Source organism: Athene cunicularia (genome assembly GCF_003259725.1).
Source record: "Athene cunicularia isolate RWA chromosome 6 unlocalized genomic scaffold, athCun1 chr6_part2, whole genome shotgun sequence".
Taxonomy (NCBI): domain Eukaryota; kingdom Metazoa; phylum Chordata; class Aves; order Strigiformes; family Strigidae; genus Athene; species Athene cunicularia.
In genome coordinates this window covers 6,119,673-6,145,446 of record NW_020799106.1, presented here as the reverse complement: position 1 = coordinate 6,145,446, position 25,774 = coordinate 6,119,673, and the positions used below count along the sequence as shown (strand labels likewise).

At 37.9% G+C, this 25,774-nt stretch overlaps 2 protein-coding genes across 2 annotated transcripts in view; one reads left to right on the top strand and one right to left on the bottom strand.

Annotated features, from left to right (window-relative positions):
* SIRT1 (sirtuin 1) overlaps positions 1-15,159 on the bottom strand; it is a 24,528-nt gene extending 9,369 nt beyond the window's left edge. Inside the window, exons 1-6 of the mRNA XM_026851753.1 lie at positions 15,083-15,159; positions 11,386-12,040; positions 9,069-9,237; positions 7,421-7,662; positions 5,950-6,102; positions 3,163-3,310 (exon numbers count right to left, since the gene is read on the bottom strand). Coding sequence (XP_026707554.1) covers positions 3,163-3,310; positions 5,950-6,102; positions 7,421-7,662; positions 9,069-9,237; positions 11,386-12,040; positions 15,083-15,159 — 1,444 coding nt within the window. The remainder of the gene's footprint in view (positions 1-3,162; positions 3,311-5,949; positions 6,103-7,420; positions 7,663-9,068; positions 9,238-11,385; positions 12,041-15,082) is intronic.
* On the top strand, positions 13,676-25,774 carry DNAJC12 (DnaJ heat shock protein family (Hsp40) member C12). The gene is made up of 5 exons (XM_026852009.1): positions 13,676-15,769; positions 18,830-18,908; positions 21,217-21,356; positions 22,564-22,765; positions 24,595-25,774. The coding sequence occupies exons 1-5, from the start codon at positions 15,692-15,694 to the stop codon at positions 24,687-24,689; spliced, it is 594 nt and encodes a 197-aa protein (XP_026707810.1). The 5' UTR covers positions 13,676-15,691; the 3' UTR covers positions 24,690-25,774.

Sequence of the window (25,774 nt, the reverse complement as noted above, 5' to 3'; positions counted from 1 at the left end):
TATGGTAGAAATAAGGATTTTCAGTCATTCAGATTTGGTTTTTTTGCCCAAACTGTTTTGACACAAAGGCTGTTATGTTGCAGTGCTATAAAAAAATCAGTCATTAAAAAGTAATGTAAAATTAAGAGAAGATACTTGTAGTACTAGAAGTAGTTCTTCCAGATATTAGTCAGCAGAAATCTTGTTTTAGAAGTAGTGATATACCACATGCATGTCAACACAAATTATATTGTGTCCTTTCCTTCCCCCAACCTATGTGCAAGCATATAGCAAGAGGGGGGAACAGAACCTTCCCTTTTCCTCTTTACACAACAGTGCCGACAGCTCTGCAAACAGCAGCAGCTGAACATGAAACCACAGGAACTCAAGAAGCTGTAAGGCAAAATAACTATGAAAATGTATTAGTAAAGATTGCACTAGAGGCAACTAAATAGCAGTTCTGTTCCTTTCAGGAGAAGTGAAAAGTTACAGCTATATTGTTCACATTGAAATACTGCTCTGAACTGAGTGGGTATCCAGCGTAGCTACTGTGTTTGTTACTTGGCAAGACTGTGTTAAGGTTGTTGCCCCACCCAGCCACTTGGCAGCTCTCACTGGCCTGTTCCTGAAGCAGCTGAAGGTGATGCCTGAGCATCTGGTACAGCTTTCTTGTCTCTATCCATCTCAAGGTAAACCTTCTCAGGTGGCTAACACACACATAAAAATACAGCGTTGAAGTCTTTGGGGAAAACTAGAGGGACCTTTGGGTGCACAAATGTCCAGGAGAGATACACCTCAAGGCCTTTTATCTGTGGCAGGAATAATACTACTAAGTTGACAGAATGATGAAGAATAAAGTAGGAAAACTGATGGATTTTCTCTTAAAAAAAGACTTGAGGGTCTTTGAACCTGCACTGGAATGTGCCACTCATACAGCAGAAATCTGGAGCTCTCTAATTTATAATGGTGATACAAGGGCACTAAGAAAACCCTGTGACAGTAATGTACAAGGGGATACATCAGCCTCTCTCCAAAACGAAACTTTTAGAACCATTAAGGTAACCATTAAGATGTTGAAAGCTCTGCAGAAGCTAGAAACACAGCTAAAAACCTCTGGTACCAAAATTTTATCTGGAGTTTAATTTTAAGCCACCCAAACCCATGTCTCCTGCTCATAACCTATGCACAGCAGCCAACCAACACTTACAGTGCTAAATGAAGGGATTCCGGGGCTAAGAACAACAACAAAATACACTCTGGGGACATTGTATCTTGGTAAGACAAAGAGCGAATGCACAGAAAAACTTAGAGCAGGTCATTGCTCTAATGTTCAGTCTGCTAATCACTACTGCATGGGAAGTGCACAGCTTCTGAAACACTTGCTCAGCACCGCGCCTCCCAGAACCTGAGGGATTCCAAAGACTACAGGAAGTATGACAGTTATTTGCTCATTATATTTTATTTATAGTAATAATTTTGGCCTTTATACAGTGTGTTAGGGATATATCTGTCAGGCTAGCAGACCTAAGCCTAAGGCATCTGTTGCTACCTACTCGCAACTTTAAATTGTGAGTTATTTTTCACCATCAGAAGGATCAAGCAGTTATGCTGCTCCAAGCAGGAGTCATGTACCCAGCAGGCTGCTGCCTCCATCATTCAGGTACAGCAATGGCAAGGAATATGATCTAATTCCAGACATGTTGGCTGAATGCAATAGAAATTTTAAATTCAGAAAATGCATTTCACATACAGTAGTTTTCATAGTAGTGACTGTCCTGTAGGCCTGCAGTGTGAAGGGGGTTCAGAGTTCATATAGAACTCCCCAGATCATCGCAAATTTCCTATTTGGCACAGTCACGATTAACTTGCCAGTGCTATACAAAAAAGAATAAATACAGCAGTATGAACCTTTCTACATAAGGTTTTCAGTTTCTCTTTGGCTACTGCCATTAGTCAACTAGCATTTGTTAATGGGCAGCATAATTGTATGTTGGATAAATCCCAATGTGCTCAACCTTTGCTAATTTCCAAAGGCCTCAATCTCAAAAGTCCATAGCATGTTTTTAAAGAGTATTTTTTAATTTAAAATCAACTTATACAGGACATACACTAAAGATGGTCTGAAATCTAATTACTGTAGTGTACAGATGAAAAAAAATGGGAAGCCTGAGTGTGGCAGTGATGTACGAAAACACAATATCTAAGAAGTTCATGATAAATACCTCATGCTGAATGACAACCAAAAGAAAATGCATGATACACTAAACACAAATGGAAACTAGCACTAGATTTAGATTATTCAACAGGTAGGATTCTACTGTGTGCTGTTTGGTCACCACAAAAGAGCACCATGTTTTCTCTGTCTGAAAAAAGGAAAGGGACTGATCTGGCACTGAGCTAAAGCTTTGTAGATAAGGAAACCAAGTGAGTTTGGTCCCTGGAAGAGGTGGAGTAAGAGAGACAGATCTTACAAACATGCCAACACTGCTTTTAAACAATTTATTTATCAGAAGTCTACTAAATGATCCAAATGTGCACTTTAAGAACTAATTTTCTGCATCCTTTCCTTAAAAATGAATCCTTGGACTTAGCTTGACATTTGCAAGTCCTTGGAAATGGAAAGGATATCAAGCAACTAATTAAGATATTCCACTTGATTTGGTATCATAATTACAGAATGTGTATGACACTAAAAAGATTATCTTCAATTCAACTGAACTGAACTGGTGATTAATCCACAATATTTTATACATGAGATAAAGTCACTGAAGCGTCAGGATGTTTTAAGATTTCAATGGAATATAACTTAAGTAAAGAATCAGGTGACAGCCAAACTCCGTTTCATCAATAGACAGTGAGAGGAACCTATGAAAAGACTGATTTCCACACTATGTTCTCATACATGAATATAAAGAAGCAACAAATATATATTAAATGTTAAGGTCTAAGCTTGTGTAAACAGGGTGTGGATCTTCACTGATACACAAAGACTACCATTTAGCAAGCATAATTTCTGAAAAAAATATTTCCACTAAACCCCACAGCATTTTAAAAGCAGAGTATTTGTTGCCAAGAGATACTAATTAAAGAAAAAAAAAAATTATTCCAATACTGATTACCTTGTCACATGCACCAGTAAAAATGATTCCTACACATAAAATAAGTGAATCTAAAACCACTAACCATGACACTGTATTATCCTTTGGATTCCTGCAACCTGTTCCAATGTGTCTATGTTCTGAGTATAGTTGCGAAGTAGTTTTCCTTCTTTATCCATCAAAGCTATGAACTTGTGACAGAGAGATGGCTGGAATTGTCCTGGATAGATTTCCTAGGGAATTCAGAAGTACGTTAGGAGTGTAAATGGCTACATAATGTATTTATGTATATTTATAATATATATATTTATTCCAACTGCAGCAATTCACATAGAGCTAAATATTATCAATAATGCTTATACCAGCAGTTAATATTATCACTCTGCATTTTGCCGTTTCTCTCAGTCTTCTTTCAACAGCTGAGCTTCTGATCATGTCAGGATGAATTGCTCCACCCAAGTTGGTATTTTGTTCTTCACACAGTATAAAAGCAAGGTTTAGATCTTTTTTTGGTTTTGAGAACTATGAAATAGGAAAGCTTTCTTCCTCTGTAATAGTCAAGTAACCTCAATGTTTGTTATTAGAAACATACATGGTTTAACTGCAGTCCAACAAAAATTTAATGAGGAATTTTGGTTTGTGATCAGCAGCCATTCGTAGAAGATGGAAGCTCAGAAAGCACAATGGCACTGGATATAAACAGCAAGACAGGTGGTACTCAGACCAGCTTTGTCAATTTAGCCAGTTACAGCAATCATCAACTAAAACCATGCTCTGCCTTAGCAGAGCAACTCCACAGTGCCTGATAGAGGAGGTCAGTATACTACAGAGCATATGGAAAAAAACGTAGGCACTTTTGTAGAATGATGGGATGTTTGCTCACAGTGAACAAGGAGCCTGCCAAAAGGCAAGATGAAATGTGGGCACCCAGCTGCAAGCTTCACTCTAGGAACCTCTGTCTAGAGTTGAGCACCCCATGGGGCAGCTCTGGTGGCTGTGCAACAAGGACAGCACCACCACCACCACTCTGCTGCTCAGGAGGATTTATTTATTTAGGGAAGAACTTGAATTCCTGACCAGTTGCACTTTCACCACCCAGCTGGGCTGGAGCCTCACCTGGGAGAGTGAGGCTCTTTTACAGAAAAAGCACAAGAGTCACTGGCCAAAAGATAGTCAGCCAAGAGGCAGCTGCAGCCTCCCTTTACCAGTAGATACTTAAAGCTGAACCAAAAGTTCTAGCACAACAGTGAACTTGGTAGCTGAAGGCAGAGCAGTCACAATGTAGACTATGAACAAACAAAAAAAGACTTTTTGAAAGCATCTGTTTATCCCCAAAATATTTCAAGTTACTTATTTTTAAGCAACATGGGTCTTTGGACTTCAACTGCAGCAATGATCAATGATTGCTCGTAGTGTTATTGCCTACATTATGACTAGGCATAGACAGCTATAATCAAATACTCCTGTGGTCCTAACAGCTTTTATAGTCTGAAAAAGCAAGACAGGTTCTGCCACTGAGCTCTGCAAATTTATTTGCTGTTCTTTGCCCCTAGAATTAAAGGAGCCTAAGATTTCACAGAATAATTTAAAAAAAAAAAATCAATTAATCTGACTGAGCTGATGGACAGAAAAGAAGAAATAATTTTAGTACAAAAGGACCAGCCAAATTGGATTTGAACTATTCTGGTAAAACCTGTGTATAGACACACTTTAAATAACTTGGAGTTTTGGGGTTGTGGGTTTGGGTTTTTTTTTTTAAATATATATTAAATACCCAAAAGACTGAGTATACTAATGAGCATCAAAATATGTTGTATCTGGATAGGAGGCTTTCAGATAAAGCCAAGTAGGTGAAGAATGCATTGATTTTTCTTTGACAATCATTACAACGTAATAGAGCAGTAGTATAACTTGTGAGTGAAGGGAAGGAAGAGTGAACACAACTAATAGTGGTTGATTTTCACAAGTCCTTACTGTCCTGTAGTAATTCTTACAATATTTCAGTTTTTATTTTTTTGTCTGAACGAAATTTCAGACTAAATGCAATTAATTTTTTTTTGTTTCTACATACGTCTACAGCTTCTACAATTCCTTCTTGTCTTGGAGATGTACTCCCTGCTTTTTGAACTGCTTAATGTCACTAACATCTTTTCAAGAACTGGTGCATTCTCCCTTTTAAGCAGACACAGTCCCTGCAAAAAGGCTTTAATTCTCTAAAGATGTACAGATCCTTGTGACAGCTATCAAAACCTGAAACAAGAACAAACTTATTAGTGCAGGAAGCTGCTTTAGTCCTCTTACTGTAAATACAGTGATAAAATGCAAATGTATTGTATGACACTGAAAAGCATGCCACAGCATATAAATTTCCTATGTAGCCTTCTACATTACTCATGTGCTGGTCAAAGATTTCTCATATTCTTGCATTTTTCAGAGAAAGTAAAAGCAGCTAAGATTATTGAGGGTCAATCAAATAACTACAAGTTTTTGTTTATCCTCCCTGAAGTTAAGAGACACTGTTTAGAATGGCTGTATATATAATGAACTTGTAACAGTAATAGTAAAGCTAAGCTTAAAAAGAAAAGAGAGAATGTTGCTAATTATTTCTAATAAGGCTAATACATGGTTGCATATGACTGAAGTAACAGAGAAGATATAAAACTGATACACTGCCAAGACCTGCCCAAGGAGAGAGGTTGTCATGCCACTGAGATCACTCATTAAAATAAATTCAATATATGAACATATTTTTCTATCTTTAGAAAAAAAAAGATACCATTTTGTTAACAGAATAGTTTAATCTCCAACTGATGCAATTTAATATTGTTATCTGTCTTCACTGACCAAAATAACAACTGTTGGAAAACCATACCTTTGCAAACTTAAAAAATGGCCTGGGATCCTTTCTGAAGTATTCTATATCAAACATTGCTTGAGGATCTGGAAGGTCTGGGAAGTCTACAGCAAGGCGTGCATAGATGCCATCTCTTGATCTAAAGTCAGGTATTCCACAAGACACAGACACCTGAAATATATTTTTGCAATCTCAAGTAAGTAAAACTACACATTCAGCTATAAAGAGCTGCTATGATACAAACTATGTGGGAAACCACATTTCCATATGCTCACAGTGCTCAGAAACATTAAGAACAAAACCAGTCTGGGTTCTCTGTATTTATTTTTTTCTTTTTTTTTTTTCTTCTTCTTCTTTTTTTTGGACCAAAGTAACAATTCCCAAATCACAAGCAGGAGGAACAGCACAGAAACAAAATTTGACAACTGGACAAAGCAACCCTTTAGTACAATCTGTACAGGCAGTAACAGGACACCAGAACTGACTTTTATTACTGGAAGTTTTGTACGTAGTGAACAAAAATTTGCAATACTGTTGCATTAAATTTGATTACTACGTGTTCACTGATCTGCCAACTTAGGCTTGTTCAAAGTGGTTGATTTTATTTATTTTTTTTACATAAACACAGTAACAAATTCTTGCTTTTGATGAATAAACCTCTTTTGATAAACAAACATTGTTTACCAAAGCATTGTATAGTAGTCAATAGAGTCTAAAACTTATTGTCTCAGACTACACCAAAATACTATGGGAAGAGGAGGAGAAACAGGTGCATGATAGCAATTATAGAAAGAGCAAGGTTGGGTAACAGAAGTAGCAGTGCTTTTTTAACATGCTGATTTGAATTACTCATCTTTTCTGAATGGTGTCACACCCTCTGTGTATGAACAACAGAAGCAAAAAATGATCGACTTTTGTATCATCATCTGGTACATAGGTATAAAGCTGCAAATGTACAACAGTTTGAAAACGGTCTTTAGTAAAACAGTGAGTAATGTTATTACCATCACAGAGTGGCCTATGTTAAAAGTAAAACTCAGTTTACTGCAACCTAATCAAACTCTCCTTATAATCCTCCCCCCTGAACTTTTTTTTTTTTATTATTCTGTTCTTCTAGTCCCTCTAGTTCCATCAGATATTTTAAGATCCACTGACATTTTGTTTAAAAAAATCTTTACCTTTGTTTCAAATGAAAAAATGACTAGAATAGAAAGTCTTCTGAAACAGGTAGATGTGATCTTATTCCATAACTATTTCACATGGAAGCAGCTGTTTAAGAATATTTTCTATTAAGACAAGATCTTGTAATTTCCAACTTAAGCTCCAGTCTTGCAGTGTGCATCATTCTAGTGGAGAGCTGTGCCTGCTCTAGCACAATTATTTGATTACAAGCACTGCGAGGGTCACATCACCTGCATGCTGTAGAGCACTGGATAAGTATTTAACAACTCTCTCTATATTCTCTCACAGTCATTGCAGCAATACATACCCCAGCTCCTGTCAAGACCATTATTTTTTTGCATTCTTGTAAAAGTTTCACAGCATCATCAATAGTATTAATATCTTTTCGCTTTTTTCTTTTTGGTGGTTCTGAAAGAATGTTTATAACAATTTGCCACAGTGTCATATCATCCAGTTCGGGTGGAGGGATTGTTTCTGGTAGCAGGTCTTTCAGAATTGTCCGTGGGTCTGTACCTAACATGAGATGCTGCTGAACAAAAGTGTAGGGACCTGAGGAAATTAAAAAATTATAAACATTTAAATTAAGTCAGGTATTTCATATTATTATGATCATCATCCATTTATTAATGCTTGCTACTACAATTTCATTAATGCAATTTAATGCTTCATTCATCAAAACCCCAGTATGTTTTGCTCTAAATTCTGAAGTGATAGCACAGCTAGGGTTTTTACTTATTTATTATTATTTTATGTTAACCCATGAAGGATTTCCTCAAAAGTTAGTCATGGCAGAAATCCCAGTTCATAGCAAACATGATGGCTTAGAGGTTCACTTACTTAGCACCAAGATTTTCACAATGTATCTCCATTTTATGGCTTCATTTGTATTTTTCCAATGTTTTGTAAGGTATTTACAGTAATAAGTTGAAGAGACAAACACACACACACACACATACTTTCTAATACATCTAATAATACATCACTCTAAAGAGACAAACAGGACCCTTCAATCCATGGATTGTTTGTTGTTCTTTTAGTTGTCTAACACTAATGATTTCCTACATGACCTCCTAAAGCCACTGAACCAATCTTTCCAGAAATATTCCTGATTAGAGCAGAAGAAAAATAGGTAAATCTTAAGAAGTTAAACCAAGAGGACCCAAATAGCAATCACTAGGCTAGTTACAACTCATCTAAAGAAAGCAGCAGTTAATAGATATTTATCCAAAAGGTACCAACAGTGATCCTGTAACGAGGGCTCAACAAAGACAACACATGGGCAGATTTTAAGTGAAATACTGTGTTATCATCATGCAGTTTCTTACCGTTGCTATTATCAACACTGGCAAAATGAATGCTCTGGTGTTATCATGTCTGCATAAGATAAAAGACCTCAAGTCCCAACCCCACCTCATCCTGAAAGCCACGTCCCACACAAATCACAAGTGACCTTCGCAGTTATCTCGTCTGTGTGAGGCAAGAACTTTCCACTGTTTTCCTAACTGCCATGCTTCACAGATCTGTGGCTAACATGCAATATATATGTGGACTAATAATTCCCAAACGGATGTAACACTTACTACAGTGAGCCCTACAGCCTGGTTAAAATCATACGAGAATTCTCTTGTTCCTTAAAGAATTAATACTAAGTAAATAAGCTAGAAATATGCCATAAATCTGTTCAATTTAGAGAGTCTGTGTGTATGCTTTTAATATGGATCACAGCAGGATTTCAACACAAAAGACACTGACAATTTTAATGAAAAACGTACAGGTTCATTTTTAAGCTCCTTAAACAACATACAGAATACAGTCAACAACTAAGCTGCTCAAAAGCAGTTAATTGCCTCTTTTTTTTTTTTTTTTTTCAACAGAAGCAATAATTTGAAGACTGGGAAGAATTAAGGAACTGTTCAAAGGCAAACAGCATCTAAGAACATTATATAGGCTTCTACCTATACGCGGTCTTGGGGTCCAATCGCTAGAACTTGCATGTGAAGCTCTGTCATCTTCATCACTATCACAGGAGTGAAAACCATTGGCTATGATTTCATCACTAAAAAGGAAGTTATCTGCAAGACAGCACAACAATGACAGGTTACACTTGGGCCAAATGGCACAGATCTATATTTAAACACATCACAAAACCTAAAATTGTATGCTTAGAAATTTGATTGCAATGAATTACAAATAGGCAGGTTTGTCACTTAAGATGCAGAAAATGTCTACCTTTTTTTGACTTTGTAGATACGGTTTCAAGGCTTCAGTAGATTTACTGCAGGTTTTGCTATCTTAATACTGGGCTTCAGTGGGCTGGATATTGACCTTAGTGAAATTTTCACCCTATGAAGTGTTTGGCATTAAGGATTTTGTATCTTTAAAAAAAATCCAAATATTTAAAAAGTACAGTTAAAATTTCCTTTCTCTTACAATTCTCCCTTCATTCAGCTCACTGAGAAATTGAATAAAATGAAAATGTGTCACTATTTATAGACCAGTCTTTGACTACATTTTAAGAGCACAGCATTATTAGAAGAAACTCACAAATACCCATTTGGATACAACTGAGTTACAGAATTTTCGTAGGCTGTTACCCTGCAATAGGTGACCACATACACACGATATTTCAGTTATGACAGAAAACGTGCTACCTTCACTAAGTGTCTCTCACCCATTTTACCCTGCAGCTGGGTTTGGCTTAGAGTACCACATAGTTCCTTCAGCTCAGCTCATGGCCTTAAGCCAGAGTAACTCAATCTAACTTCATCATGTATCTAGATGAAAGAGTCCAAAGAGAACGAGATACTTGTCTTACAGCATGCATTACTAAACTAACATATACTGGGAAATCTAAATTTTAACCTGAGCAGCTTATTAGAATTTAGACTACAAAACTTTATGTGCTTTATTAAAAACAGACACAGCAACTTAATTTGTTGAAAATCTAAGACTATGAACAAAGGAGAACAAGTTTCAATCATGCTCTCTAAAGCAAAGAATCACTGTAAGAATTTTCAATCTCTATTTGAATAAACCCCCACAACATTTAGCTAAGTTACTTCACTCTTAAATAAAGACCACCACCAAACATAATTTTTATAATTCAAAGATTGTGTTGTCCTGTTCTTTCCCTTGTGACATAAAATTAGAATGGAAAAAGGTAGAGGTCAGAAATTTGCTTTTTGCATATGCTGTCTTGTTATTCTGAGACCACAGGTGTTCACTGACATTACTATTTCTCACTATTCATCTATGTATTTACAGCATTTCACTTCCATCTCATTATGCATGAAGTTTGTAAGCTTATTATGCAAAAAGCATAACGGTGAAGAAAAAAAATTAGTACATATCAGCAAGTGTGAAGTGCAAATTTTACTGCAACGACCTTTATAGCTACTGTATAAAAAAATTAAACCTTACATTGTTCAAGACTCATCATAGACAAGTCACACTGTCTTGTATTTAAGAAACACTGACAGATAACAAGCAGGCTAAAGGAACAGTTTAAATTACAACTCACCCTGTGCATTAGTTTGATCCCTAAAAGGACTAAAGGGAACGCTTGCCAGAACTAAGCAATTCGCAGCAAAACATGCCTGAGGGTCTCAGTAACGTGAACAAAAAGGCTTCATAAGATAAGAGTTCATTAACTTTAGTCCTGTGCTGTTCCGATTAAGTTTTTAAATACCAAAGCTGTTCCAACTTATACAGCTCTGTCCTCTTTTGGATGGTTTTTGCACAGGCTGAAGTTTTCTGTAGAGTTTTACTATGGAGTTAAAGGTAAAATATCTTTAACTGCATTCCAGGACAGAACGTAAAGACTCCACTGGCAGAATGCAGTATATGACACCTTCTACAAAGTCTCTCCACAGCCCTACCTTAAAAGACAAAACTAACATAAAAAACCCCAAACCAAACAACTCTTAAAAGCTATCTGTTTCAGTAACGCAATGGAAGGTACTTTTATACTGATACGGTCCAAACAGTATGCTTCAAACGTCATCTGCAAAGAAACTTTTTAGAAGATTATAGTTTTGTGCTGCACACTGAAACCTTAACCTGGACTGTAACTTGAAGATATTTAAAGAATTGTTCAAGACCGCTGCTCCTGTGCCGTCTGTGCAAGTTTCCAAGAAACGTAAATAAAATAATTACCACGGCAGGAACTGTGAAAAGCAAACAGGGCTTATGATTTTTCATTTTTAATAACTTGTTGCCAGCAACACACCAAAATAAACGTTTTCAGACATGAGAGACGAGTCGATCTCCTACGAGGCTCAGCACAAGAAACGAGAGGCTTTGACGCTGCCGCCTGCCGCCTGCCGCGGGGGGTGGTGGTGGTGGTGGGAGTTGTGTGACCGCTTCCCCGGCCCCCCCGAGGCTCACCCCGCCGCGGTGCTCCTGGCAAATGGCGGCTCCTCTCGACCGGAGCCCTGTGAGAAACCCTCGGGCCTCTCCGAAGTGGCATTTGGGATGGCAGGTGCAGAACGCATCTTCCCGAGGAACGCACGGTGGTGCTTCCTGGCACCGGCTTCCCGTAGCAAACGCACCGCGTCGGGCTGCTGGGTGTCGGTGCCGCGCCTGGTGAGGTGAAACCCGGCAGGGAAAGCTCGGACGAGTCTCCCTGGGAGCTCGTTTGCCAGCCACAGTGGCGTTACCGAGAGGTTCGAGGCGGCTCCTCGTTTTCTGTAAATGCAAAGCTGGGGGTAAGAAGGATCCACAGGATGGCAGCGGCTGCCCGAGCTGTTGGCGTGCCTGCTGCCTGCCCGGGAGGGTCTGGCACCTGCAGGTTGAGCTGTTGGTGGAGGAGCTTAAATGTATTACCGTGGTACCTGAACTCCTGGGCCACAGGGAGTTTTTGGGATGATCAGCACCTGTGTGAACAACGGCTCTTTTAAGAACAGAACCTGCGTAGCATACGAGAGACCTGATAGTAAAATTAAAGAGTTGAGATTTGCACTTAGTCACAAATTGATTCTTTTCCACATCAGCGTTCCCTGGTGGGATGTGCACAACCGGTAGCTCTGGTGACCTGTGGTTTTCCAGGGATTGCTTCCCTTAGGTAAATCGTAGACAATCCTTAGCGACCGACCTTGATTTTAATGGTGGACCATCGCTGTATAGTAAATCCAGAGGTACCACGCGTGGGCTTCCTTAGATGTAGTGTCTCTACCTGGAAGTCTGTATAGAGCTTGGCCACCTTCCCGGGACTTCTACAAACAGAATTTTGATCTATACTTCATGGATATAAATTTAAATACTGTTTTGTTTAATGTTACTGCTTAACATCACAAACTATTTGCAGGATAGTTCTAGTGAATTTAATACAACTGAATCTCTAGGTTTAGGGGCAAGACCAAGATTAGACAGGTAGAATTTCTCCCATGCAGGCCTTGATAACAGCAGCTTTTAAAAAACTTGGGGTTAAAATTGTTGATAATGTGTTTTTCTGGCCTCAAAATGGGTTAGTTTATAGATAACTGACTTTACAAGGGGGTGTATATATATTTGTAGGGGGGGGGGAATTATTTTCTGGTTCCTTTGGGTATTAGCATCCCCCCAAAAGAGGTACATGCCACTTTTCAGAACTTTTTTATTATTCTTTGCAAATTTGCGTGCAGACATTCTTTTTCCTTATTGAAAGTGAAACAAGATTCAAGTTTCTTACAAAGCGCATGCAAGATGCTTTTGTCAGCATATAAAGGAGAGGTGTGACTTCAGCAGTGTTTATTGTGCTTATTTATGTGGAGACTGCATCCTAAGGAAAAAAATGTGTAAGTGATATGGGTGTGTAATCTAAAGCTTTTTGCAAAGTTATTGGCTAGGAAATGATTCAAGGGTCCTAAAGCTGACTCTAATACTGCAAGCGTTTATACATGTTAATGACGGTGTTGCAGTAGTTACCCCTAAATTGGGAAGTCAGTTTGGTGGTCCTCAGGTCCTCTTATATTTCCAACTCTGAGCATGTGTGGGGACAAGGATGGAGCATGAAATGCAAAACTCATTGTGCTCTGAACTTGAAAATGTGTGCTCTGCCCTCAAGAAGCAAAACAACTAAAGTGACTTGAGAACTGGTAGTGGAAGATTTGATGTATTTTATGGAAATAAATTCAAATAGAGATTTCCAGATATTGCTGTTTTATTTAAAGGGCCATTTATGACTTTTCCAAATTGATGCTAAACTTCCTGTTATACCAAACTAGAATTTAGTTTCTTTCAGCTCTACATAAGCACAATGGTTGATAATGTGTTAGGAATTAATAGAAATGGGGTTTTTTTGTGGTTGTGTACAGAGAACAAATATGAGAGTTTCTCACTTTCTCACTGTTTGTGCGTTCTGAGCAACACTGACCAAAACATGTAGACACAGAAGCTGTGCCATCTCCAGCACTGTGGTTCTCTTTCAAATAAAGTTTATGTCCTAAAGGCAATATTTTTATTTTCTTTTTTAAATTTTTTTCCCCCTGCATATTATATATATAGAGGTCCTCTTGCTCTCCTTTTTTTTTTTTTTGGTCACTCAAGTCTGTAGGAGCATTAAAAGACTGAGTTATTATTCAGTATCAGTATTTTCAGTCCTCCACACGCCAACCTTCGGACTGTGCTATGGGGCCCCTTGTGCCCCAAGCGCTGGAAATCTCGGTGTGTGTGTGTGTGAGCTCAGGTATGGTTGCTACTGCAGTTTGGATCAAAGCCCTTGTTTGTTTGGTCTGAGCAGCTTGCAAGTCTTGACGTTTGGTCGTCTGAATCCAGCTCCTGGACCTGCAGTTCTCCTTGCAGCCACTGCAGGCTGGAGGGGAAAAGGGTTAAAGAGCCTTTCCTTAACCATAACACAAATGTGCAAGAAATACTTGGACAAGAACGGTATGTCAGGAGTGCCCTGGAGAAGAGGGACAGCTGTTTGTTTATCCTCCCCCAAAGTACAATCTATTTAAATATTGACATGATCTCTTGCTAAAAGGCTTTCTTTTCTTTCCTGGTTTATTATTAAGTTATGAATGGGGGAGAGGGAGAGATTTGTAATTGCTAATTCTTCCACTGTGTTGAAAAAGTGTATCCGTTGTTCTGTTTACTCTGATAAATACAGTAGTAGTGTTTTCTAACAGATTTAAATTGTTTGACTGAGGCTTGCACTTTGCTGTTTAATATTATTGCTTCTTCTCTGCATGTGTCATATATTTTATAATCTTAATAGGCTATCTGAACATACAGCAAAAATAGGAAATTTCAGACAATGCAGCCTTGAAGAGAAAGCAGTGGAAGACTAACATGTAGATCATTTCAGAAGATGAATAATAATACAATAATAAAATAAAGCACTTGTCAATGCAGGAATTATATATTCAGTATTTTATGAATAGTTCTGAATGGCCTCGAGGCCCTTCACTGATGAACACACACGTCTTCTAGCCTTGGTCACTCTCTGTGTATCTGGTCTGCGTAGACTCTCCTGCTAGGTCACTGCATCTAAAATTGTGTAATTCTTCAGAGCATATATTTGTACGTCTTAGTTTAAGAATCAGCAATATTTAATGACATTAAACATCTTGAATTACAGAGCTCTTGCAGGGATGGGAATAGTAAAAATACAGCTCCTTTGGCTCCAGAGGAGAGACTATGGCAAGTGGTTAGTATTACACGTAGGAAGTAATCTTTTTAAATCCATAGATCGGGGGAGACACTGCAGTTAACAGGGCTGCAGGCTTTGTTGGAGTGAGGCTTTGGCCATTAACCACCGTTGGAAATCAAAGCTATTCTACTTCAGTGTAAAATGAGTTTTACAAAGAATGTGTTTTGCACACGATACGAACCTTGAGACACAATTTGAAAATAATTTAGTATGAGAGTCTCTACTTAATTTGATAGTAGACAGTAAGTGTTTCATGTTGTCTTTTCACAGTCTTAATTTCATCAGACGTGCAACCGGTGTAGGAGAGCTGTTTGTTTTTGAAGGGTGGTCTGTATGTACCCTAGGTAGCCTTTCACCCCTTTCTGCTGAAGTGACTGACCCAACTCTGAGAGGCTTTGACAAGGTCGGTTCTTCATTTTCAGAAGTTTGCAGCCCTGTAATCGTTATTTTGAAAGTAATCCTTTCTCTCTTCTATCATTACCCACATAACCCCCTTGTCACAGGCTGTGACTGAAGTTGCAATTAAAAATTAAGCAGAGAATATATTTTAGTATATGTAGGCTCAAGTGCAGGGAAGCCTTTAAGTACGTGCCTGGTTTTAAGTGGCTGTACACGTGACGGCGTGATCCAAGTCTTAAATGCAGCTAGATTTCAGTTAGGTTTAGGGCTGAAGGGACTTTGGCGACTACAAATCCCAGGGAGCATTGCCGTGAGCAGGTTTGTGCAACCGGATTGGCATCCTGCAGGGGCCAATGGCTGGCAGGGAACTCCAGAAAATTCATGTGTGTCAGCTGCCAGTATTAAAAAGCACTGGAGAGAGCTGTAGACCTGAGTGGAAATTGCCCGTTTCCCCGAGATACTTTTAAGCCGTTGCTCGAGCTTTGCATTGACAGTCGGTTCGAACACCCGCCGTGCCGCGGCCAGGAGGAGCCCGCTGGCCGAGTGCAGATGGACGCGATTCTGGACTGCAGACCGGATGATTTGGAGGATTACTACAACTTGCTGGGATGCGACGAACTGTCTACGGTAAGAGCCCCCCCCGCCGGGGTCGTAACGCTTTGAACGTGCTTGTGTACCTGCAGCGGGGGGGGAAGTTGTTTACCCCTGCAGGCAGGACTGTTTGAAATGCATTGTGAACACTGTCTTACTACTTTTAGTATCTTCCTCGGTAAAGCTCAGTTTTCCGATGTTAAGATCCTACAATAAGGCTTATATTAAAAATATTTTATAAAACAGGACTGTGTTACAGATACAGCTGAAATAACGTTTTTTTTCACTAGTTAGGTTCAACGTGATGCAGTTTATTCATTAGTTTAGTTCAACATGTGATACGGGTACGATTCCTGAGCCAACTGCATAACCTTGACAACATTCAAATAGTATTTTGGAATATATTTTCATTTTTAAAACGTGAAAAATCTATATGCAACTAATACAGTGAATGTTCATAGCTGTAGGTCACTGATAATGCTATTGAGTTTCTCAGGTTTTATGCATATTAATTTTTTGGAAAAACTATTCATTGGCTGGGAGGAAAACCAGAAATATTCATCATAATGATTTTTAAATGCAAATTTTAATGACATTCAAATACTACTTCTACTAATTTGTTTTGGTAACAGATACATACTTTATAATGAGATCTGGCTAAGCAGTTGTTGAATGATTTGTAGCTAAAACACGTGTTCTTCTTCCTCATGGTGTCCATATAACATTTTCTGGATAATCTGGGTTAGTGGTATGCTGATACCTTTTATTCTAGCCTTCCGATTAACGGGAATTGTGTTTCAGTTTTGGAAAAGGAGTTTTGATTGCTGTAATGAAGGATGTATTCAGTGTGGATAAAAGCTGTTATTTTGCTCTGTAAATTTAATCAGATGCTCTCATCTGTCTTAGTGGCCAAATGCTGGGAAAATACCTCTGCCTTTTCTGTCACAAAGCATACTAGTAAACACCTTCTGTCTGTTACAGAAGGGAATGTAAAGCTTTTCCTGAGAGAACTCCTAAAAAGTCATCCCAGCAGAGGGCGGTGGGTGTTAAGTTTCTCTGCAGACTGGCTTCACAGGTGCTATTTCTCCTTTTCTACCTCACACTAATTCCTCAAGGGCTTGGCAATTAATTACTAGTTCAAGCACATGCGAGAATGTTTTTTCAAATTGCTTAAAAACGAATTAAAAAAAATTGGAATAAATGCTAATGGGTCCTGAAAAATTACCTGTCAAGTATTATTTGTTGAGAGAAGCAGTAGATATTCCTAGATTATTTTTGACATGGGAGTAGGAACTGAGATCACAAGTTGATGGAATACCACGATTGCCTTCGCTCAAGATAGGATGGTGCATGCTACTTCTAACATTTAACAGAAATTGGAAGCATTACAGGAGTTTTGCAATCACATGACTTTGCATATACAGTCAATTATTTGTAGCAGCAGAGGCTTCTTTAGGCGTATACAGCACATTCCCAGCTGCAGTACTTTCATCTAAGTTGCTGAATATTCTGGTCTTGATCTGACCTGGCTAAATTTAAGCACAAATAGTCTTGATTTCTACAGTTTTTATCTGTATTCAAGTAAACACCCATGTATATTCTTGTAGAATTGTGCTCATGGACACTTAGTTCATCTTCAGACTTGAGAGGAAGAGGGGAGATTTAATCTGTATCCTTCTTCCAAGAACAGGGTTATTCATAGTGGGTATTGGAAACCTTTTGTGGTAAAACATCTCACTGCGTATTTTACATAAATTTAATATATTCTGTATAAGCTTTCTATAAACTTTTCCTTCTACTGATTTTTTTATTTAAACTGAAGACTTCCATGCTATCCCTCTGTTACTGTACATAAATTTTAACTTTGAATTTCCCCTTTATATAACTGAGTTTTAGAGATGGTAGCTAGCTATGTATCAATAGTAAGCATTTTCAACAAGTTCTCTGTACAATGTATATATTTTTAAGTATCTTACTGACAGGAAATACACCACTTTATATCTGCCCCTCTGGAAGAGGTTACTGAGAAAAGCAAAAAATGTAGAATTCTTAAAATACCATTGTAGACAACATTTTTCCCAGTATATGACAACAAAATTTGGGCAGCGAGTTGAGTGAACTGTAATTTTATTCTAAAGAAAAAATGTTACGAGCCTTAATTTTAAAATCACTTAAATTATATATAGGTATCAGGGTTTGAAGGATGAGGAATTTATATAAACAGCCTTTCTAGCATAGGAAAGAATAGTAGCTGATTGATGTCTTAAGGCAAATTGTTATGAAAGCTTAAGCTGTACTGGAATGATATGAAGAAGTTTTGGCTTCTGAGTTGTAATAAGAAAGTTACTTTGAAAAATCTGAACATGTGAAAATCTGAGCTGATGCCCGCTCCAGTGGTTTCTTGTATTTTGATGACTGTTAGTATGTCTTTGTGGTTGTAATACTTCATGGTACTATAAACTGTGCAGGAACTTGTAATTAACTAATTAGGTAACACATGCCAGTATTCTAATACTGATTATAAAAATATTCTATTGCAAGCCAGTCTTTTTGCAGAGAAAATTAACTTGACAGGAAGAATGTGAACTGCTAGTTATCTAGCTTTGGGGTATCCAAGATGGAAAAGTCGTGTGGTACTGGCTAAAAATCCGATAGAGAGGATATGGAGAAAACCACTCAATCCCACAAATTCATCTTCAGCAATACAGAAAGCCTTTGCTTCCTGCAGTAAGACTTCATTAAAAGTTAAGAGTTGGTTAAACAAAGCGAAGAGCAACTGAAGGGATGCATTTTGCCTGCGTGGTCAAATGTGAGGAGGGGGGTTTGCACACATGACCTTTACACATTTAAAGCCACCTTGCCACATTGGCTGACTGAGCTTCACAAAAACGAGAATAAGGATGGGTGCACGTGAAATGAAATTAAATAGTGTCATTGACAGATAGTGGTTGTTACCTATTTTGCTTGTACAAATGAGTAGGAAAAACCCCTTTCAGCATTCTTTTCTGTTCCTCCCAACCCCTTTCAAAAAGCAAGTTTTCAAATCTCTTCTGTGTGTATGTATTTACTCACTTTAAGTCTCAACGTTCTGTTTAGGTTGAACAAATTGTTGCAGAATTTAAGATTAAAGCTCTTGAATGTCATCCTGACAAACATCCTGGAAACCCTAAAGCAGGTAAGTATTTTTCCCTGTTTAAAAATGATCTTTTTTTTTCTAATATTAACATGACTAAGATATTAAATTCAGCCTTAAAACTTAAGTAAATATCTCTTCTCCCAATATATTTGAATTGTCATTTATATTGAGCATATGGTCATTAAATAGCGAGCTTTAATATTCTTTTCTAACACTTGCACACTCCTTGGTGATAGAGCAGGAAGACACTCTGGGATTTTTTTTTTTTTCTAGGACTTTAAATTTTTTTGTTTTCTACGGTAGAAAATCTTTTAATCCAGAAATTATTTGTGGAGTGTATCCCTTTCTAGACCTATGAAGTTGGCCTGCTTCCACGGTCAGTGGCATTCAAGTGCCATACTTGCGTCAACTAGTTAATTTGCTTCCATGAACAAGCCCATCAGGAACACATTAAACGTACTTTAGCTTCTTTTAATGTAATTTAATGACTGGAAATAAAGAGAAGCCAGCACGGCATAAGTAACCATCTGTTTGCAGAAGAGCAGCTAACATTTGTGTTTATGACAGCATGGAGTTCATACCTGTGACGACTAAGCAGCACCTGAGTTATCTGGAGACAGTCTTACCCATTCATAACCATGAGTTAGATCCAACCAGTGGTCACTGATGTCTGAATAGTTTATATTCTTAGAATCAAGGTTGTTCTGATTATAATTATGGTCCCCATCAAAACTTTGTTGTAGAATAATTAAATATGCTTCTCATTTTGATTAATGCACAAAACTTTTCCTTTGGATTCTTCCTATCAGTTTAACCCTAAACTGAAGAGCACAAGCAGAAACTGAACGCTGAGTTATCTACTTGTGTGAGTTTGACCTCATCCACACTGAGATAGCAGAGCAGGGAATACAGCAGATGTTACGTGAGACTCACACTCCATCACCTCAGAGCTCTCAGCAGAGCTTGGCTTGCCTCCTTGTTGGGCCATCCTAGCCTAGAATTGGACACTTGACAAGGAGGAGGCTTTAAAAGGTGAAATATGTGGGTTTTTTCACTTTGAAATTCCCTGCAATCTGGTGTTTGAGAGACAATCTACCATCTATTAACAATGACCTGTTCACTAATACTTAATTTATATTAAATGATAGTACAAGTACCAGTGAAAACAGGGGAATGAACTTTGCAGAAAATTCTGGCATTTACAGCAGGGAAACAAGAGACTATCCCAGTGCTGTCCTGTTCTGTCTGTACAGAACGTGTACAGTCCATCACCCACCCCCAAATAATTGAAACTGAGTAAACCAAAAAGGGAAGCCAAGTGCCAAATGTTGGAGCAGTTTTGTCAAGAAGAAATATTTTATGCTCCTTTTACCTGAACATGCTGTATTTACTTTAAATACCTTTTAACAGTAGTGGTGGAAGTTTTTGTGTTTTTTGTTTTTTGTTTTTTTTTAATTTAATCAGCTTAAAGCTCAATAAAGAGTAATTAAAATAGATGTTTTATTTGTTGAAAACTAGTAACACTATAAAAAGGAAATGGAATAGAACTACCCCCTCAACTTGTTTGATTTACAGTTATCAGTTCTGATTAGTGTTTGGGCTTAGTGTATTTCAAGAGAAATCTCTCTAATTTGTAAACTGGAATAAATGAATAATAATACTACTAGATCACTGTAACATAGGTGACTCATAGATAAAATCTAAATCTTTATAACCCTTCTACAAATAGTAACATGCAGCTGCATCCTTAGTAACCATTTAATGAAAAATTACCCTGTAGGGAAAAACAGGAGCTGTCATTCATGCAGTCTGATATTCAAGACAACATTTTAGCATGTAGAAAACATACCTAATAAAATGCACAAGTTAATTAATTTGAACTATATTTAGACTCCTTGCTTGCAAATTTTTGCCTTCCCCCCCCTCCTGCTGATGTTTTCTTGATGTTGTGCTTTGCTCTGACTTCCATGTGTGTTCCTTCTAAGCGTTAATCTCATTTCAATTTTCCCTTTTTAAGGTTGTCTGCAGGGGGCGACTTGTGCCTTTTGCCTGCCGTACTCTAACATTTCTCTGAAATTTAGGCGATTTTGAAGCCGGTAGACAGATGAGCATTTTTATCCCTCCTTTGAAAGGGTATCACATGGTCCACCAAAGGTGCTGTGATCCTGAAGCCAGCTAAAGCTGTGCAGAGCTGCAAAGCAGAACAACCACGTTCCTTTGTCACTTAATTCTCCTTCTGTCTCCTCGACTCTGCTCCAAGCCATTGTTGGCAGCTCCCCTTTCACATCTGAATGAATTTCTTTGAAAACAAGTATTGGCTTTAGTATCTTTTTGGTTTGTGTTTTAGTGGAGAATTTCCAGAAGCTGCAGCAAGCCAAGGAGGTTCTTACTAATGAAGAGAGTCGAGCACGTTACGATTACTGGCGACGAAGCAAAGTTACCATTCCGTTCCAGCAATGGGAGGCCCTGAGCAGTTCTGTGAAAATGGTTGGTGGTGTCTAAGTTTGGGCCATCAGGAGGAGGGGGAGGTAGGGCTGGTAAGGTGAAAGTGTTGCAGCGATTGAGGGGATCAGTTACGACAGTTCTGCAGGGGATGGGAACAGTGCAGAGGGATTCCTGCACTAAGGATGTTAAGGAAATTCAGGAAAAATTGAAGGGCTAGAGAAGCCCATTCACAGAAGGGTTTTAGGCTGGTAGTTTTAGAGTGAATTTATCATGCTTTTATGTGTATTGTATGAAGTTGAACTATCTTAAAGGCTATTTTCAGATGCTTCAGCACACTTTGCTTTTGTAGGAACCTTTTATTTATTTTCAGAGTTAGATTAAAGCTCAGACCTTTGTATAATATATTCTCCTTTTGGTATATTACTTATCAGATAGGTTTTCATGCTATCTGATTAAATAAAGAGCTCATAGAGAAACCTAGAAGGTAGTTTCTTTGGAACCCTGGGCTTCACACAGCCTCTTTGGAGCGGCCCTGCTAGGTGAGTGGGGTGATTTTTGGCAGACGTTCTGAGGATTGTTACCCTTGCTAGTGACATAATTTGGTAGAATGTTCTAGCAGATCCTAATTCCATAATGTTTTGGGGTTTTTTTCTGCCTTACTAGGGTAAATGATAGTTAAAAGTCTGCATGCTGATATGGCAGGTGAATAAATGTTTCCCTTGCCAATTTTGCTCACCTCAGCTCTGCTCAGGAGAAAATTTTGAGAGCCTCTTCAACCAGCATTATGCCTGAGCTTAAATGTTTGCTGGAAGTATCCCGTCAAGCTTGGTTCAGTTCCAAACAGAAGTAATTCCACAGACTTTAGTAGTAAATCTTTCCAAATAGTTTTGCTTTCAAAGGGCACCTTGAAGTCAAAGACACCTTTGAAAATGGACATTTTCTAAGTCACTCAAGCCCTCTTAAAAAAAGTATCTGAGGTTGTGACAGACGAAATTGGACAAAAGATGCTTAGGATTATTTGAGGCACTTGTACGTTTTGTTCTTCATCCTGACCTGACATAAGCTGCCCTTTCAAATGCTCTGCAATATAACCTTGCTTTCCCCCATCCCATTGTCCTGCAATCTTCTCTCTAATATGTGCTTTGTTTAACCATTTATTTCACCGATATAAGAAAGAAAAGTCCATTAAAAATCTTTTAAAGCATAGGAATTAATTGGGGTTTTTTTTGTGATTTTTGCATTTCTTTAGTCAATGCACTGGGCTGTCCAAAGTAAGAAGGACCAAATGCTGGAAGCTCCCGACTTGAATAATAGCAACAACAAAACTAATGAGATTTGGACCCAACAGACTGAAAACAATGAAGACGGGTTGTCAGAAGGGAGCAGGGAGCAAGAAGATGTTGCAATTCCTGATGTGAAACCACAGTCTTCAAAGAGTCCAGACTCCCCAAGTAAGTGAAACCAGCAGTTACAGAAAATTGCAGTATCTAGGGATTGGCGTGAAATGGAGGCTTTTAGTCATGAGAAATTCTTCTCCAGAATAATATGTTTAACGGGTAGGTCTTTTAATGTGGTTTTGGGTTGGGGTTTTGTTTTGGGTTTTATGTTGTTTATTATTTATTTGATTTTTGAAGCTTTCAGACCTTTCTTCCTCCCTACTCCCTGTTTACTTGCTTGTTTGCTAGTAAAACTGAAAACTGGAGAAAAAGAAAAAAAAAATTCTTAAACCAAAATGGAAAGTTCTATTTTACTGCTCTATAAAAAAAGCAAAGGCAATTATTTTAGGTTATTTTTGAAAAAAACAGCTTTAAAAACATTTAAATAAAATATTTAGGTCTTATATTCTCTTTTATTTAATCCAGCATTCAGTACTTCTGCACAGTTTGCATCTGATCAGTTAATGAGGACTAAAAATTGAGACTTGAAGGCTTCTTTTGTATTTTAAAAGGGTTTTTGTTTTTTTTTTTTTTAAATGTACATGCAGCAGAATAAATGTGTATTTCAAAAGCTGTCATTTGGCCAGCTCCTGTCTGTTGCTTAGGTTAGTATGCCTGAATCAAAGTTTACTTACCACAACATCCACCCGCTGTTCTGCTTGGTCCTTCAGGATTTTCATCATTTTAGGCTTATGGTTCCAGAAAATAAAGTCCTGTCATTTCTTCCCAGTTTGATCAAACAGGAAATTAAGTTGAACTGTGAGGGTAGCAAAACCTAATTTAATCCCAAACATTTGTGGAATGAAGAAAATAGATAAGAAAATTCTACAAACAAATGTATTTAAAATGTATTTAAAAACCACACTCTACAACATGATACTATATGCTGGGTTTTGGTAATTAATTCATTACTGTATCCTTTGTAGAACAGGAATATTTCACAGTAAAGAAAACATCATCTCGTTCCTTGTAATGGTGAGCTTTCTTTGCAGGCATCTTCTGTCTCATATGTTTTTTCTGGTTTAATTTCATTTCCTTAGATTTGAATGGAAAAAATATGAAGCCAATCAAATTTCTACTGAATTTATCCAGTGGGCATCTATTTATATTAATAAATTAATATTAGAATATATTTATTTGACAGGGCCTGTATGCACTTCAGTGTTCAGACTTGATGTTAGGATGTTGATAATGCTTTTGGTTTGGTCCAGGAAAATTTTTATTATAATGGATTCCACTTTTAAGCTGGGGTATTTTCAGTTCCTGTCTGCTGATCTGTAGGAATTATGGACTACAGCTCCACGTAGCTATTTCAGCCTGAAGAAGAGATTTTAACACTAAGTCTGGTAACCAGTTTCAGCTTCTTGATACAGGAAGATCCCATTTTAGTAATAACAGCCCATAGATCATAAAAACATAGCGCAGGGTCTGAACAACTCCGTTAGTCCCTTGTATGTGGAAAGGACCATCTGTACCTTCCCTCCCCACTGCCGCCTTCCACGTACTTGGAGATTTATCATGTCACCCTCTATCTCTTCTTCTTTACTTTAAGCAAATGCATTTGTTCAGTTTTTCTTTGTCAATCCTCTTTTCTGGACTGTTGTTGTTCTTGCTGTACTCCTTTGTACTCTTCCCAGCTGATGAATATCTTGTAATTTGGTGGTTGCTTGAGTTCTTGTTCAAGCAGTGCCAAGAATACAGAGGTTGTCCCTGCTAGTCAAGAGCACTGGAAGTCACCAATTTTTTTTTACTTTTTTGAGGGAAGATTATCAAGTGTTATTTCACACAACTTAGTTTTATACATGTTTATAAAAATTTACTTCTCTTTCTCTTTTTTTACTCAGGATTTTCAGAGGCAAATTACTGGCACTTGCGTTTCCGCTGGTCAGGGGATGCTCCATCAGAGCTTCTGAGGAAATTCAGAAACTATGAGATCTAAAAGGCAAAATGTGCAAGAGCATGAGATCATCTGTTCAACAGTTCAGTATTTTTTTTTTTTTTGGTCAGCAGTTATAAGTTATTTGTATTTGGTATTCATTCGTTGTGATGTGAACGTTTGAATAAATGTCTTAATACTGATTTAACACACATGCTATGAGCATTACAGATGGAGGTGGTTTTGTTTAATAAGCAAACTTTAATAAGCCAAGCCCTTTTCAGTATTAACATAAAGTGATACCGTGAAGTTACCTAACATATATTGTTTCTTGTATTCTTAAATATTGTGTGGTGAATAATATTTTTCTCAATACAGTGATCTTATAGAGAATGTACTCTCAGTAGAACCAAAAGTCAATGTTAGACTCCAGCATATCATCCTGTTCAGTGATGGTCTTCCCAAAGCTGTATGACAATGAACTTTAAGCAAAACTGTGCTTATTTCTGAACTACCTACTCCGGTTCATTTCTCCATTGCATTGTGCTTACTGCAGTGATTTATAATGCATTCATGCAGGATACTATTACAAACTTAACTTGTTGGAGAATTGTGATCTTGGAGAATTGTGATCTTAAGATATAGATGAAGTAAGAACCCTCTTATTACCCAAGAAGGTCAGTGTCGTAGGTCAAGCACTCTTAAAAATCACTTGCGCTCTTTCTTAACAAGTACGTTTTTTTTGCACCAGCTATTTATTTCAGAAGGCAGTTCCAGAACTTCACTTCTCCAGTTAGCAACTTTCTTCTTAAGATTTATTGGTGGGCAACTGATATCCCCTGTATGTGTGCCAGCATTGTCCTGTGGCTTAAGAGTAATTTCCCACCCTGCTCTGGCCTGGTAGACGGGGTCTTATCAGGGTTTTGTATGGTGAGAAATGAAGAATCAGGCCAGTCAGCATTAATGTGTACAGAATCTCACATGAAAGGTTTTTGATATTTTGGGCAACTTTTCAAAGTCTACATTGTGTTTATTTTGTATTTGCTTTCTTCTTTGTAAACCTGGCTAATATGCCAGGTATTGTCATTGTGGTTTTGTGCAGACAAGTAATTCCATCAGCAACAAATAAAACTGCATGCATACAGAAA

Bases quoted from the DNA above. Each gene is read 5' to 3' on its own strand.
- DNAJC12 (XM_026852009.1), top strand. From the start codon at position 15,692: ATGGACGCGATTCTGGACTGCAGACCGGATGATTTGGAGGATTACTAC. The intron at 18,909-21,216 runs GTAAGTATTTTT...TTTGTGTTTTAG, and splicing joins TCCTGGAAACCCTAAAGCAG to TGGAGAATTTCCAGAAGCTG. The intron at 21,357-22,563 runs GTTGGTGGTGTC...GCATTTCTTTAG, and splicing joins TGAGCAGTTCTGTGAAAATG to TCAATGCACTGGGCTGTCCA.